This window comes from Sebastes umbrosus, chromosome 20 (assembly GCF_015220745.1).
Source record: "Sebastes umbrosus isolate fSebUmb1 chromosome 20, fSebUmb1.pri, whole genome shotgun sequence".
Classification (NCBI taxonomy): Eukaryota; Metazoa; Chordata; class Actinopteri; order Perciformes; family Sebastidae; genus Sebastes; species Sebastes umbrosus.
Window position 1 is genome coordinate 14,834,231 of NC_051288.1, and position 16,924 is coordinate 14,851,154.

The 16,924-nt window shown below is 40.0% G+C and overlaps 1 protein-coding gene across 1 annotated transcript; it reads right to left on the reverse strand.

The window, feature by feature from the left end:
* Positions 1-346: 346 nt before the first annotated feature.
* Positions 347-16,418, reverse strand: lgi1b (leucine-rich, glioma inactivated 1b). The gene is made up of 11 exons (XM_037755035.1): positions 16,166-16,418; positions 15,583-16,023; positions 15,329-15,400; positions 12,035-12,106; positions 11,280-11,351; positions 7,901-7,972; positions 6,131-6,300; positions 5,767-5,931; positions 4,876-5,096; positions 4,297-4,543; positions 347-2,983 (listed from the first exon to the last, which is right to left on the reverse strand). Exons 2-11 carry the CDS (start codon positions 15,786-15,788, stop codon positions 2,634-2,636), a joined length of 1,647 nt encoding a protein of 548 aa, XP_037610963.1. The 5' UTR covers positions 15,789-16,023; positions 16,166-16,418; the 3' UTR covers positions 347-2,633.
* Positions 16,419-16,924: the final 506 nt, after the last annotated feature.

A 16,924-nucleotide genomic window follows, 5' to 3' on the forward strand; every position in this document is an offset into this window, starting at 1 on the left:
TGGATTCATTACAAGGCCACAGCTAAACCCTTTTTATTTACCACCACAGTGGGGTGCCCTCAACACACTGGCTGACAACTGTAAATATTAAAAAGGTTCATTTGCAAAAACTCATAGTTTTGTCGAGAATCTTAATCATCTCAAATCATTTCTCAAATTTTAATTTGAAATTCTTTTAATTCTATTTTTATTATTCTTTTATTCTTAAATCTTTTTTTTTATTATTATTATTACTGTGCACTCAAGGGAATATCCATCAAACTAGTGTCCAGATCCAGATTTACTTTGTGAGAAATAGAACATATTTATACTGACGACTCATCAACAACAATAAAAAAAACTCTGATTTAACATTTTAGTGTATTTTATTACCACTGTACATAAATACAATGAGCAGGATGACAAAGGAACAGCTAATATCCTATATCCTTACCTAGACTAGATAATAACTAGATCATTAGACTGACACAAGTAAGCCTACACAGTTTTGCAAAATGTTACACAGCGTTTATCTACACTAAATTCTATATCTATGAAAAATAAAAGTGTGGTCCCCTCTACATACAAAAGCAACATCATATAAATTACTTTACACAGTGTTGTAAAAACGTAAACATTATATTTGGCAAATCAGTGTTAGTTGTTATCAGAATTCAGTTTCCTTTTGTGTAAGAATAAGAGGAGCTTGTGTGAAAGCACAGGTACCAGGTGCTGCACAGTGGTTGTGGCTTTTTTTAGTTGCAGAGTAAAGACAACAATGGTTTTGTCAATGAGGGAGAAAAGGGGCAAGAGTGCAGTGAAAGAGGGAGGGCCGGGCGACACAGTGGGACGCTTCTAGCGAGTCATTCATCAGGAGTCAACACCATGAGTGTCTGCGTCATGCGTGTGGTAGACAGGACAGAGAAGGTCAGTTTCTCACAGTGGTTAGTGGATTTCATATATCAGGGTCACTTCTTTAAGTAATTCCAAAAGACTGATAGGTTGACTAGCTGCCAAATTGGGCTGGAAGAATGCATATAATCCTTAACAAGAAGTCCAAATTTGACCCGCATTTGGTCGGAAGCTTGCATCATTTTCAAGCTCAGGTCTTATTATAGTAAGAAACTACCCCTGACATTGCTATCTACAGTGTTGCTGCTGTTACATTATCATTAAACGTGGGTTCACATTTGTGAGATTGTCCATCTTCTACAAGGTGTCCAACAACCCAGGCTTTGTCACATGTGAGTCATATGATCCATTGCCTGTTTACAATGTCCACATATTTCAGTAGCTTACGTTTCATTGTGAATAATCTCTTGTAATGACAATTTTCCTGAAATGCTTGGTTAAATTAAAGAAGACTTAAATTAAGAAAAAGTTGTTGTGTCCAAAGTTTTGCATGGTCGTCTTTAGCACTACCAAACTTCTACATCTTTCCTATCAAATTCCTACAAATAGAAATAAAAAAAATGTATGGAGTTGAGACATACTATACTGTATGTCTAATAACTGCACCTGCAGGGTTGAATAAAAGACAAAAGCAGTGATTTCATAGCTTGTTATTCCTGAAAGATAGTCAGTTCGCACTCGGAGTGGAATTATGTTTTTTCAAATGGAGTATAAGGCATTTCCAAATAGTGAGGAATCAAGATGAGAATACAAGGAGTTCATAAAAATGAAGTAGTTGCAGCAGGTTGCCAAACATCAGGCATCAGGGACTGTGTGGAATATATTGTCGATGAAATGGAAATTATGTTAGATCTCTTTAAGGTCTTATTGATAACATTTTTATGTAGATGAATATTAAAAAAAAAAAAAAACAATACGTCCACAGAGCTTTTAGAAAGGTGCCAAATAAAAGTACGGCTTTCCTAGAAATCACTTTAATCACTTTAGAAATGTTGGCGGGTCCAAAAGGAATGTTTTGTTTGTCTTTGTGGACAAGGTTCTAACAAGGCTTGTGAGCCAATAGTACAGTGGTTCTCAAACTGTGGGGCCGTGACACGTGGGACGCACATGACCGAGGGAAAATGGGGATTCGCAATTATTGGAATGTTGGAATCTTTTTTGCGGCGGAACAGTAAAGAAATCAGCTCTTTATACATCCTTGGTAGCAATGGCGTTCATTCAGACAGGTAGTCTAAAACAGACGATGCTTCGGAGAAAGAAGTCAACGGTATCGACATCTGACGGTAATCAAAAAGAAAATATAACGAAGTATTCATAACGTTAACATTTGAATTCTTAAACATACAGAAACATTAGCCTACCTTCCACCTTCTCTTCCCTCCTCTCTCTCAAACACACAGAGCGAGCGACGCGGCGCTCCGTCCAAGATTGACAGTAAGTGTCTGGCAATGACTTGTTGTGAAGTGAATGCAATGGAACGGGGGAGGGAGAATACGACATCTAGTGGCTGAATGTTATCAATAGCGCCTTTAAAATAAACGCAATGATCAAAACAAATGCAAGAATTTCAACTCAACCTAAAGGTCCTGAACTGGATTTGAGATATCTCTTTAGATTGTTTGAGCTTGAAACTTCCTTTTGTTTAAACTTACATGTAGATGGGAATTGCTGGTGGATTCTAATGGGACTGACAAGTTCAACACAAGAAGAGAGCATTTGAACGGTAGCTAATTTGTCCCAATTTAATTACTCAAATCGATCATGAGGTGCTCATAGATCTGCGTTTTCCCCTTGAAGCTGGATGCAAGCAGGAACACCCGGTCGTCAATGGCAACCAGAGAAAATGCCCGAGGCGCCTGGATATTCAGCTCCTGGGATGGGACAAACTGGCCCCTCTCGGTGTCCCATTGGTAGACCTGCGTCAGTGAATAATCGCTGCCTAAGATGGCATACTGCCAGTTGCCGATGGAGACGGGCTGGAACACCATGGAGCCGCGGGAAGGAAATGTCTGGACCTCCTTGAACATGGCACCATCCCAGCGCATCACCTTGGAGTCCCCGATGAATCTTGTCAGGCATATAAACAGATCACCTTTGAAAAGATTCAAGGGACTGTTTAGTTTACACACTAGGCTACTAAATCTAGCTACTAAACAAACACAGTTTATGTAATTCCAAAAGAATTCATAGCTTGTTATCTATAGCAAAGAGTCCTTAATAGATGAGCTGTCCCTTTAGAAAGACAAAATACAGAGAATGTTATGCAGTAATGATTTATGAGCAGGTTTTATGGCAGTGGACATTTACATTGCCTCTTACCACCTTTAAAAATGAATGCCTATGAGCAATGAGGACCTAAAGTGTCATAAATTACAGATAAGTGTGTGAGACATAAATGGTTTTATTTAATTAACCACATCAGTTAATCATATGACAGACCCCAGACTATCTTAAAGTTTCTATATATGGGATACGGAGCATTAATATAGCAGCAAACAACGATACGCAATGTAAAGATATAGAGGAGTAATGGCATCCTGAGCAGAGAAAGAAGTCACCCTCCCTCTGTGTTTGTTGTAATCTGAGTTTTCTCGTGCATTTTAGTGCATGTGAGTCTCTCTGTTGTGCCACACTGGGTATCTAATTGCCGCCGCTCTGCATTCATACGGCGGTCGAGAGCCGTGTGGAGGCAATAGATATACTCTGAGTTCCGTATTGAGCACATAGACTGTATAAAATATGGACATGGTCTCCGTGACGTCACCAGTAGGTTTCTGAAGAGTCGTTGTGAACATGGATGTATAAAGAGAACTGGATACAGCGTTATAGGGAGGCTCCCGTTCATTCCTATGAAAGTTACTCAGCTGCCGAGTGATAAAGTACCCGGATCTTCCGGCGACCTTACGCATCCATTGGGCCCATAGAGCAGGCGCAGTAGCGTTTCCTTTAACTCCGCCTCCCAGCCCTCGGTCCAGACCACGTTCTGGGTCTCATTCACGTGAATGGTAGAAGGGAAATAACTCTGGATTCAGCTATTAGTGCCTTTTACAACTTTAAGGACCTAATGATTTAAATAAGGGCTATTCAAGTGTTCATACTGGGAAGCTGATTTACCTTAAAAAAATGATCTGCTGATTTACAGACGTTTCTTTCCAACGTAAGTCTATGAGAAAAAGTCTTGCTTCAAAGCCCGGCGCACTTGGGGAGGCAATAGATATTCTCTGAATTTCGTATTTTAGCATGAAATCGGAATCTAAAAAAAAATCGCATTTAAAACAGCTGATACTGTGCTACTATGTGGTTACAATATAGCTTGCAGTGTGCACACTTGTGTCTTTTTAGCCAGTGCAAAAATAAAATCTTGAGTTTGTGTTCATACACTGCTACTCAAGCTCCAGCTCTCACCTTTGACCCGGAAGTGTTTGACAGAGAAGACGTCCTCCATCTCTGGGATGTCGGTCCTGCGTTCAAATTTTTTCTGGCTCCTGTTCCACTGGTAGACAACGGGCCTCTGGGAGCTGCTGGACAAGATCAGGTGGGGTTTGTTGGAGATCTCCAAATATTCGACGTCTGTATCCCGGAACCACGGGTGGAGCGACTGGTGGGAGTAGAAGCCGTTGCCGTTCCATTTGTACACCGTTGTTGAGCCGGCCTGCGAGAGGAACGCGTTTCATGTCATTCAAAACGTACTGAAACAAATGGATTTGTGCTTAGTATGAGTATTGGGCCACAAATGAGTGTGTGTCTGTGTGCGCCTGAGAGTCCCCAAACATATGTGAGAGCATATGCGAACATTTGGCAATGCCGACATGCTGCAGAGAAGGACACCAGGGGGGAAAGAATGGTTGACATGGCGGGAAGAGTAGCTTAGAGGAGCACTACGCATACAGGGGCTGGACACAATAACAAGAACACCTGCACAATATGATCTATTATATACTATATATATAAAATTGAATAATGGAAAAGCAAAAAGTAGCCAACCTTAGAGCTGTCAGCGATGACAAAGAAAGACTCCCCGTCGATCATGAATGTCTCGATGTCGTTAGGTTTGCGAATCTTCAGGATGTCAATGTCCTGGATCTTGATGAACTTGTTGGCGGAGGTGTCACGCTTGTAAATGTGCGAGCCCCCGAACAGCTGGGCCACAATTACAAAGAGATGGTTGTCAATCACCATGTGCTTGCAGACCACGGTGGAGGTGCCTGAACAAGAAAAGAGAAGATGAATAACAATATTATTAATATACTGGACAGATAACCATTAAAGAGGACCCACTGCTATATGTTTTGTTCTTTTTCCCTTTCCTGTAGTGTGTTCTATAGTTTTTTGTGCATGTAAAAGGTCTGCAAAGTTACAAAGCCCAAAGTCCATGCCAAAGGGAGTTACTCTCCCCCACAGAAACACTGCTCTTGAACTGCCTGAAACACCTTGATTGAAGTCCTGCCTTTTCTTTCGTAACGTGGGGATGTCACCAAGTAACACATTTGCATAATACCTGCCTAGCGGCTAGTTTGGCACGCCATCAAACAACGCTAGTTAGAGCGGAGCTGGAGCAGAGTCAGAAGAGTTTGGTTCGCTTGACCAATCACAACAGAGTGGGCCAGCTGACCAATCAGAGCAGACTGGGCTTTTCAAACAGAGTGTTTCAGATAGAAGGTGAAAAGAGCCAGTATGAGAAAAATAAAGCAATATTTTGAAAATTAAAGCGTGTAAACATGTTCTAGTAGAAACCCCAAATCCAAGTATGCACCTGAAAATAAGCATAATAGGTCCTCTTTAATACTCGATTATAATGACCCCATTAACAATAACACATTTCCACAGGTTTCCCTCATAACACCGATGCTGCTCTTCGCTTGTTTATTGACTCACTTTCGATGGTGTCGTAAGTTCTGAAGGTCATCTCAACGTGATCCCATTCCAGGAAGCTGCAAGTCCCAGCAAACGGTTGAGCAAACACAACATACTGATCTTCGCCAAAGGTGAAGGCCCCCACCGAAATGGATTCAAACTTCAGCGACTGATAGGAGGCAAACTCTGAAAAGCATGACATGACAATGAACTCTGTCCTTTATCTTTGAATAATTAATTCTAATTGATACATTCTCCCATGAACACGTAGCAGCAATAACATGTCAGCTTGATCTCAGCACTGATATTATTGATGAGCACAGGAAGGAAACAAGAGGGAAAAGGGTTAACTGGTGACAGAAAGCTAATGACAGGAAGATGACACCTGCTGTGATGCAGTCGAAAGAGTGTGGCAGCAGGTCGTTGATCTTCTTCCCCTGGTGAGAGGGTGGACCGCTACAGTAGATCTGGTCCAGGGTGGCATTAGTGTGGTGCATCCACTCCACCAACCATTTGAGTTTACAGTCGCATATCAGGTTGTTGCCACGTAGATCCCTACACGTAAGGACGAACCACATGGGACAGATTTGTTAAGACATTACTGTTGAAACATGTATTTTAAGCTGTTATATTTCCAATTCCTGTTCAGCTTACTATTCTCCCGTCCCCTCCTTGGTTGCACTTTGGCTTCCAGCCAGGAAAGCCACAACAACAAGTGTCTTATCTCCTCCTGAGTAGTCTCTGCTCGTCGCCCGCTCTCAGTCTGAATTGCTGTTGACCTTGGATGTGTGCATTGAATCCACACACACACACAAACACTGTAGCCTGCATTATTCAAGCTTATTGTGTCCGTGTGACAAAAGCGAGGATCCAATTCTTTTCTCTGTAATTGACTTGTTTACCGTTTACTCTGACATGCTGGCATCCTAACACAAGCTTTCCTCCTCTCCTTCAGATCTTTACCTTTTTTCCATTTGCAGCAGGGAATAGCTTCTTCTACAGTCTTTTATTACTTCTTTTCCTCCTCACTGTGCCCCCTTTTTTTTTACTTTTACATCCTCTGTTTAGTGTAGGAATTCTTCTCCTTTCCTTTTTAGCACTATGACCTCACAATATTGCTGTATTTAATCCCACGGTTTGAGAAAAGAGAGAAGAAGACAAAGGAAGAAAAATCCTTTACCACGTCTACCAAAAGCATTTGAGCTCTATTGGTCCACTATCCTACTTGACTATTTCAGAATAAATATCAAGAATCGATATTATCTATTACAAATCAACTCATATATTAACTTTAACCTTTCACACATATATCCACAGAATTTTCTGTTGTAGAATAAATCAATGAATCAGAAAATAGATTAATTAAAGGGGACATATCATGCTCATTTTCAGGTGCATACTTGCATTTTGGGTTTCTACTAGAACATGTTTACGTGCTTCAATGTTCGAAAAACATTATTTTTCTCATATTGTCTGTCTAAATATACGTATATTCACCCTCTGTCTGAAACGCTCCATTTTAGTGCCTGTCTCTTTAAGAAGCCCTCCCAAGAAAGCCCAGTCCGCTCTGATTGGTCAGCGTTTTGCGCTCTTCCGCATCTGCGCTGTCGCCGTCTTCACATCATCACTCCAGCCGGGGACTGACTGGGTGTGTGTCAACTAAACTAAGTTTAACGGCACTTCTACCTGTGACTGTATAGTTGTGACATCACAATGTTACGGAAGTGCTGACGGATCGTTTAAAGGCACAGTGTCTGAATACAGGCTGTGTGTATTTATCTGTGGATTGAGCGTTTTGATACTCACAGGAAGGGGCATAAATAGCAACACTCCACGGACATTCCACGTGTCATTTGTACGCCGCTTTTCGTGTGTCATTTGTATGCCTCGCAACAAAACTACGGCAACGTCCACAGTTAGGTTGAGGCAACAAAACCCCTCACTTATGTTTGATAAGCCGCTCGGTAGTACAGTCTACATGGCATACAAATGCCACGCCAAAATTCATACGTCTTTTCGTACAAATTGGCTGTTTATATAAAACCTAAACCTGAACAAAACAAAACATGGAAATCTCACATTCTACCCTTTAACTGATTACTAAATGTCTGTGTCTCAATAAAAGCACCCTGAGTGAAAGAGAGACTGAACTCACACTTTGGTTAAAGCATCCATGCCCTTGAAGACATCTTTTGGCAGAGTCTCAAGGTTGTTGTAAGCCAGACTCCTAATCAACAAAGAGAAAAATATAATACACACAGTGATTGAGTTAGAGGTAGATTGCCTCCGGTCTCTACAGGTAATAGACATTGACTTATTACACTGTGTCCTAGGCTTTTCATCCTTTCTGTTAGACGGATGGACAAGAGTAGAATAAACTAATTCAAACACAATTACAGGCAACCAAATGTAAGGGATGCACAAGTCAGAATGCCCTGTATTTATGGGACATTGTTTGATATGTAAGAGCTGTCAAATAGAGGGAAATATCCTTCCCCCAAGGTGTGGATGATATTTTTGCCAGCCAGTTAAACCTGGTCCTATAGAGGCGTTTCATTTGTGAGCGAGAGACTGAACTCCAAACCAGAAAGAGATGTGAATGAAATGAAATGTCAGCGTAATTCATGAACACTGCATTATTTATTTGAGAGTTTGAGAGGGAGGCCATTTTACTTTGAATTTGTGCAGGAATGCACTCTCCAAACAGATGGGGATAGAGCAGAGTGGACAGGATTCCAGCCTGAGCCCCTTTAATAATGTATTAACTCTAAATGTGACACATTTAAAATGCCCTCTAATAATGCATTTATCCATCATTCTTTGTTTACTTTCCTCTAAAAGAAGGTATGAAACAGGGAAGGAGCACTTTATCATCATGTGGTTGCATGCAACTTTCTGAGTCATGATCTTAGTTCTTACAGATCTTCTCTTTTGTTTAAGTTGTACAAATAAATTGTGAAAATGACAAGTTGTGGTTTTACACAGATACGTGCTAGAGTATTTCTTGGGGTCGTGTCTAGAAGGTAACACGCAAATTGGGAAACTCTTGCAAAATGGTTAGGCAGTGACCTCGAATGGTTCTGGTTAGGATAGGTCGTCGGACAGCGAGTCTCGTGAGAGTTTTTGCAATTTGCGGGTTACCTTCTTGACACGACCATTTCGGGGCGTGCAGTGACTTCCTGGTGTCACAGCTGTTTGCCTGGAAACCACGGTGACGGTAGTGACAGATTTGACAGCGATACTGACTTTCTCATCTAAATCTTGGCAAGAAAGCAAATAAGGGTTTTTCCCAAAATGTCAAACTATGCCTTTAACACTACACTTAACTATAAGGGCATTACAAATCTTGGTAAACCAGCTTTTCAAGAGTTGCAAAAGAAATTGTATTAGTGTTGTCATGATACTGAAATTTCTAACTTCAATACAATACCTTGAAAATCTATATTGTTTTCAATACCACGGGGGAAAATCGACACAACATTGAGGGCATAACATTTTGGATTTTTTTTTAAAAGATAAATAGCGGTGTGTGTGTGTGTGTCAACTCGCTGTCGGAGAGAAGAGAGAGCAGAAAGTGCAGCTGATACCCGTGTATCGATACTGCAGAAAATAAGTATTAAAACTGTTTCAAATATTGAAGTATCGATATGTAACGATACTTCAATATTTTTGACAACACTAAATTGTATCATTAGTTCAGAATGACAATTGTAAGTTTCAAATAGTGCAGCACTTCTTGGTCTGAATGTGGTCTCTACTCTCTCTCTAACATTTCCTCTTGTGTTGACTAAACCCTTATTAATGTGAGGCAACATTTCCTCTGATGTGGATTATTACAGCTTCCAACAGACAAGTCACCGTCAATAATATCGATTAGTGCTCAAGGCATAATGAATGCAGAGCCTTGTCAGGTCTGTGGATGTGTTTGCTTGAGTATCAACGTGTGAAGTTATGCTTTCTGTAAAAGCATAAATTGTGGGAAATCAGTATTGACTTAAAAGTCACCCTTCCATCCATACATCAAGGCATAAATGATGAGGAACACAAGTATGAAAGTACTTGGCTGCACTGCATAAACTCCCAATGTGTTAGGGACGACCTTTCAGAGACTCGGTGTAAAGTTACAGTACAGTTATATTTAGTCTTGACCTCTTTTTTAAATCAAGATCTTTTTATAGTTTTTTTTTGCAGTATTTAGCAAAAGTACAGCGCTATTCGGTAACCAAAAAAGAATGACAGGTATGCGTATACATTATTAGCAGCTGGCACCAATGCCAACAAATAAACAAGTCAAAACAAAGGATGTATATAAACAATAAAACAATCCCTCCCCAGTCACTGCCAGCACGCCGTATGGAAAGCTAACTGTCACGCCAATGACTTGCGATGGATGATTGAATACTGTGTGATGTAGTCAAGCTGCACTTGGTAATCAAGTATTTACAGTGTCTGGAATGTATCTAAAAAAGGGCCCCAGGAATTTCCCATGTGAAAGTCTTGACCTCTTGACCTGCAGGTCACTCATGTTCTCAACTATCTTTAGTTTTGGCAAGCTTCACAGTTCAGTACTATAGAACAGTGTTTACACTTACTATTTCTCAACTCAAATGTTTTCAGAAACATCTTGTAGTGTACCGTTTAGCTGTGAAATTAGAAAGTTTGCGTTGCTTGTGCTTGGTATTTCCTCAACTGATCTCAACATGGCTGCCGGGTCACAAACTTTCTGATTTTACAGCTAAACAGTACACTACAAGATGCTTCTGAAAACATTTAGGCGAGAAATAGGCATAACAGAATATTAATTAATATCTGATAAGCGCTGTCTAGTTTGACCGTCTGATCGGAGTTTGCGAGTGATTGACAGCTGCTCAGAGACGGCAGGGCTCCAGCTTGGCTTTGATTGGCTGTTTTCCTCCGGTCTGTGAAATCTTATAAATGCCATTAGGAGCACCGGAGGGCACAGAGACATATGATTTTTTTCAGATTACCTGTCTCATGCACTACTGTCAGGATTTTGTTTTATAAAAATAACTTTTTTTTTATCATATTTGCTCCAATTTTACCTACTCCAGCTTTAAAGTCACAAAATCATTCATCTTTTTCTTTTGCCATAAATGTGTGAAGAACAACTCTGCTGGTCTACTAAGGCATTGTGACATCCAGATCTGCCCTTCAGCAACCTGATCCAGCTGGACATCACCACTGGCAGCAACACTTCTGCCTACCTTTGCATTTCAGACAATGACAAAGTGATACAGAGAGAGAGAGAGAAACAGGAAATTGCTGCACAGTTTATGCTAGAATACCATGAATACTAATATCCCCTTACCTCTCCCACAGAGAAATGACTTAAACAGAGAACGTGAAAGTGGCTGTGCAGTTTGTTAATGATTAGGAGTAAAGATAAAGTAATGAATAATAAAAAAAACTGGAGAGGAAGTAAGAAGGAACAGTGCGGCAAGTTTCCTGGGACAGGAATAAAGAAGGAAGGAAAGAAGAAAGAAACATGGCCACCACAGAATATAAATACTTACAGATGTATCAGCGCTTTCAGGCCCCGGAAAGCGTATGGGGATATCGATGCGATTTTGTTGTTTTCAATAAATCTGTGAATAAGAAGTATTTCATCAGCATTTTGATAGATCAGGATTAACACTATGACTAATTCCAAACAAATACAAAATATTTTGTGACACAAAAAAACTAAAATCCTTCAACTTTCTGCTTGTCTTCTCCACCCTCAGCAGGGATGTGTAGAAATCCTGAGCTCTGTCCTAATTACATATTACACTGTATACAAACCAGGTATCCAGTACCAAGAAAAATGTCAGAATAAGTTATACTTTAAAGGCCCTACACAACCAAACAGATGTTTTCAATTAGGCTGAGGTCAGCAAACGTTTTTGGAATAATAAGAATCATAAAGATGTAAATGATCGTCCTCCAACCAGGCAACATAAGTAAAAACACCTGTGTGGGGGCTTTAAAATGCCAGCGTGCATGCATGCCAATATTGCTCCATTTTTGAGTGCGGTGTTGACGGACACTGTTGTACCAGAATGCTACACTCACTCAATGAATCTTTAGAAAAACGTGTTTTGCTGGTTACAGTAAAGGTTTCAAATTCGAAATTGGAAGTATGTTTGATTGATGGTAACTGGTGTACGCCAGACAACTCCTATTAGTACAAAACAGAAAGTATGCAACTGGGAACAGTTTGTGTGTTTTACGACCCTTCTCCACACAAATGTCTATATCAAACATTTATAAATGAAAGATGAATACTTACAGATATTCGAGATGTGGTAAACCCAGGAATGCATCCTCATCAATTAGGTCCAATGAATTCGCTGTGAACAATCTGTGAAGAAAAACAATAAAACAGTGAGAATAGTTTTGATATGGTTCCCACAGCGCTCCTAAATCCCTACATTTTCCATGTTTCGTAACTCAAAGGTGAACTGGGTTGAACTTGAAAACATCAACAGTCAGCTGGGGGGAAATCTTAAAGGGACCGTGTGTAACATTTCGGGGTATCTATTAGCAGAAATGTAATATAATATTCATAACCCAATATTCATTAGTGTATAATCACCTGAAACTAAGAATCGTTATGTTATCCTTAGCTTAGAATGAGTCCTTCATATCTACATAAGGCAGCGGGTCCTCTTCACGGAGTCTGCCATGTTGCTCCGCCATGTTTCTACAGTAGCCCAGAACGGACAAACCAAACACTGGCTCTAGAGAGAGCCTTTTGCATCTTACGTTACCTGAAGGCCACAGTATTTCTCCGGCACGTTTGTGAAACTGCGGTGACGTGAGCCGCAGAGTGCAAAACCGTGTTACCACCAGCCACCATCTGACTTCTGTTGCTCCTAAAGTAGTGTTATTATGGTAAGGATGGCCTCTGGGTGAGGTAAACGGCATTACCACGGTTTTGCACACGGTGACTCATGTTACCGCAGCCAAGATCGGAAAGTGGCTGATGGCGTGCCGCTATGGTACAGCAGCATAAGCCGGTCTCTGGGAGTGGTATGCCGCTCCTGTTCCACCGGCATATACTGTTTCCTAACGGCAGGCCACTGTCAGACTGTCATAACAATAACCGGCTCCTGATATCTTTTCTGTCTTAATTAACAACATGGCGCCTTAAATATATGTAAATAAAGTAATTTGATACTTGCCGATGTACCCCAGGGTTAGAGCTAGCCTCCTAGCCACTGTAGCCAGTCTGACTAATCGATAACAGAAATTTAGAGCCAACTAACCAAATAATGATTGTATTATTTTTGGCATGTAATATTTAGGCTACCTCTATTATTAGCTTCAGGGTACATCACCAAGTATCATATTACTTTATTTACTTATATTTACGGTGACATGTTGTTAATAAAGACAGAAAAAAATATTAGGAGCTGGTACTGGTATGACAGTCTGACAGTGGCCTACCACTTTCAAGCGGCGCCTGCCTTTAGGAAACGGTATATGCTGGTGGAACAGTAGCGGCATACCACTCAAGAGACCAGCTTCTGCCGCTGAACCACAGTGGCACGCCATCAGCCACTTTTTGATCTTGCGCTACCGGAGTGAGCGGAGGGGTACCCAGTTGGTTGCAATCTGCAACCACACCGCTAGATGCCACTAAATCCTACACACTGTACCTTTAATATGTCGGTATGCTGTTTGGCACTATATAACAAAACCTGGCAGTTTATCTTTCAACTCATTTAATCATATTGGATAAAAGTTATGATTTGTTATTGCCTATTACCAACATTGGTAACTCTAAGTTCAAACCCGAGGGACGGAGAGCGTTACTGTAATGGACAACAGACTCAGCATTCGTGCCCACAGTAATGAATGAAATGACTAAAAGATGGCAGATCACTCCTACATGTTTTTCATGACATTAATGAAAGAGAGGAATGGAGGCCTCCTCCCACATGTTTTCTGAGTCACCCTTTAAACCAGTAATGTAAGATTAGTGTCCAACGTGAATATATTGTGCACCTCATTAAATCGTTTTATAGGGTTTTTCTTCAAAACACTGTAAATCCAGTGGAAGAGATCGACCATAAGTCAAAACCTTATAATTCCAAGATTTCAAAATGCTGGAAACCTAATTTGTAGTGAAGCTCTTTGTGTGTATTCCTCACTGCAAGCTCAGCAAACCAGTGATATTTTACACCCACAATGTTGGCCATAGAGAAGTCCCATTGATTAAGAGGTTCTCTAATGGAGGTTAACCTACTCCAGGTCACCTTGGCAGGAAATAATGACAGAGGGGACGATGCCACTCATTCATTTCCCCCAGTTAAATTTACCCTCCTTCTGTTGGTCACAAGCCTTCATGCACATCCAGACTGATTAAGTGCCATCTGAGCATATGGAAGAAGTGATGCCAAGACTGAGACGAAAGCGATGCTCAGTGACAGCGTGCAATAAACTGAAACAAGCGTGATTAGGGAGCAGAGTTAAGCCTGACCTTGCTGTTCTTTTGTGGATTTGCAATAACAAATTGCCCAATTGACTCTAGTCCTATACCAAGATGGATAATAATAGATGTCATATGTCAAAGAAACTCCACAGTTATGTGTGTAATTATGATTTTACTGTTTTTTGTAAGTGCTATCTTTGGGGGGAGAAAAAAGAGCATGTTCATTATTTATCTCTGGCTCTCTATAGCTCCTCTCTCTCCACCAGCCCGGGCTGTTAGTGGCTGTAGCCATGTGGTCTATTGCATAATCCTGACACCATTACAGAGAATCCCCCTTTAAATCTGCATATCAGACAGTCTATGCATGTCCTCTGGGACTCCTCATTGTTTGATTCTGTAAAACACTGAAAATGGAGAAAGAGATAGATATATATGTATAGATAGAGAGAGATATAGATATAGAGAGATAGATAGATATACATATATATATATATATATATGTCTATATATAGATATATAGATAAAGACAGATAAAGAGAGATATAGAGAAATAGATATAGGGATATAGATAGATAGATACATAGAGATAGATAGATAGATATAGATATATAGAGAGAGAGATATATATAGAGAGATGTAGAGAGATAGATATAGAGAGAAATAGAGAGATAGATATAGAGAGATAGAGATAGATATAGAGAGATAGATAGACAGAGAGATAGATAGATATAGATATATATATATATGTAGATATATAGAGAGATAGATATAGAGAGATATAGAGAGATAGAGATAGATATATAGAGATAGATAGATAGATAGAGTTATAGAGATAGAGAGCTAGATAGATAAATTGATAAAGATAGATAGATAGATAGAGAGAGATAGAGAGAGCTATAGAGATATATAGAGCTATATATATATAGATATATATATCTATATATATATAGATAGATAGATAGATAGAGAGCTATAGAGATATATAGAGCTATATATATATCTATATATAGATATAGATATATATATAGATAGATAGATAGATAGATATAGAGATATATAGAGCTATATATCTCTATAGATAGATAGATAGATAGATAGATAGATAGATAGATAGATAGATAGATAGATAGATAGATAGATACTCACAGCAGTTGCAGGGCAGGCGTGTGGACAAAGCTTCCTCCAGTGATTTCATTAAATCCAGACTTAACAAAAGATCTGAATGATGGAGAGAACACATTATGAATTGATCTAATGAAAGTATAATAAAGATGAGGTATACACTGAAAGGCAGAGACAGGCAGCCTTTATAAGCTTTTCCTGACAATTCACAAGATGAACAACAATAAAAAAAAAAAAATCAAGAGTCTATATTCAGGTACAGGAGCAGCAGGACTCACAGTGACACGACGTCGGATGGGAAGGTGTGAGGCACGGATCGGACATTCTCACACAGGGCATTGTCTTTGGTGCAGGTGCATCCGGTGGGACATCTGGGCTGTCTCAGTCTCCGTCCCTCTGCTGGGACCGACAACAAGCTGACAGCAGCAGCGACCCAAAACAGGAGCGTCCAGCAGCCTCTCCATCCTGCACCCGGGTATCCCATTCCTCCTTCGAGTATAATACTACTCCTGCAACATGCAACTTCTCAGGAAAAAAAAAATCCTGCACGATTTGTAACCCCTCGGATTTAAAAAAAGTCTTTAAAAAGATGTTCCTGTGTTTGTTTTTGGGTGAAAGAAGCTGCTGGTGTTTGTTTTGTTGTGCGCTCAGAGATGCAGGCTGGTGTCTATGCTTCCTGCGTCTCAATAGGAAGGCACCGGTCCAGCAGCGGATTCGTTCTGCAAGCAGCAAGGAGCAGGATTACAAATGCAGGACAGACATGGAAACAAAAAAAAAAAATACAGATTTTTTTTTTTTTTCTCATGAAAAATCTAAAACACAAAATCACAAAAATGTGGTTCTTATTAGTCTGGTGCTTACAAATAAGTTGTCTTGTAGATTCAATGCTGCCGCCATGAAAGGGACAAACAAGTAAATTCCCGTGAGAGAGAAAGAAAGAGAGAGATGGAGGAGAGAGAGAGAGAGAGAGAGAGAGAGAGAGGAGGGGGAGGCCCCAAGGTGCGCTTTTTTATCAGCACAGCCAGCTATTATTTATGCGCGCTTCAGAGCCGTGCATCGTTAATGGGAAAGCAGCTATTCATGAGGCCTCTGTGCAAATGCACCTGCCTCTCTCTCTCTCTCTCATTCACAAGCTGCATCTTTTCTTCTCTTCTTGCTTTGGCATAATGATGACATTAACTGTGAAAAGAAGATATGCTTAAAAATAAACACATTCATTCTGTGATAACAAATTATGACATGGCATAAAATATTCTTTTTTTTTTTTTACTCCTATAAAACCCAGTTAAAAATAGATAGATAGATAGATAGATAGATAGTAACTTTATTGATCCCGAGGGAAATTCAAGTTTCCAGCATCACAGTTCCATTGTGCAAAAACATGTTAGTAAAAAGGTAGTAAAAAGTTAGTAGTGCAAAGTACAAAGTACAAAAAAAATATACCAGATATAAAAATACAAGGAGATGAAGAAAACTGTTAAAACTGAATATAGTGCAGGGTAACAGCTGTGATACACGACTATTAAAAAAAGTGAATGTAGTGCAGAAGAGACTGTTAAAAATGAGTATAGTGCAGGGTAACTCCAGTAGCTTAGTCTATGAAAGTGCATTATTATCTGT

Excerpts from the sequence above, each read along its gene's own strand:
- lgi1b (XM_037755035.1), bottom strand. The coding sequence starts at position 15,788 with ATGGGATACCCGGGTGCAGGATGGAGAGGCTGCTGGACGCTCCTGTTT. Across the intron at positions 6,301-7,900 it reads ATGGATGCTTTAACCAAAGT|GGATCTACGTGGCAACAACC; the intron begins GTGAGTTCAGTC and ends CCTTACGTGTAG. Across the intron at positions 4,544-4,875 it reads TCATCGCTGACAGCTCTAAG|GCCGGCTCAACAACGGTGTA; the intron begins GTTGGCTACTTT and ends TTCCTCTCGCAG.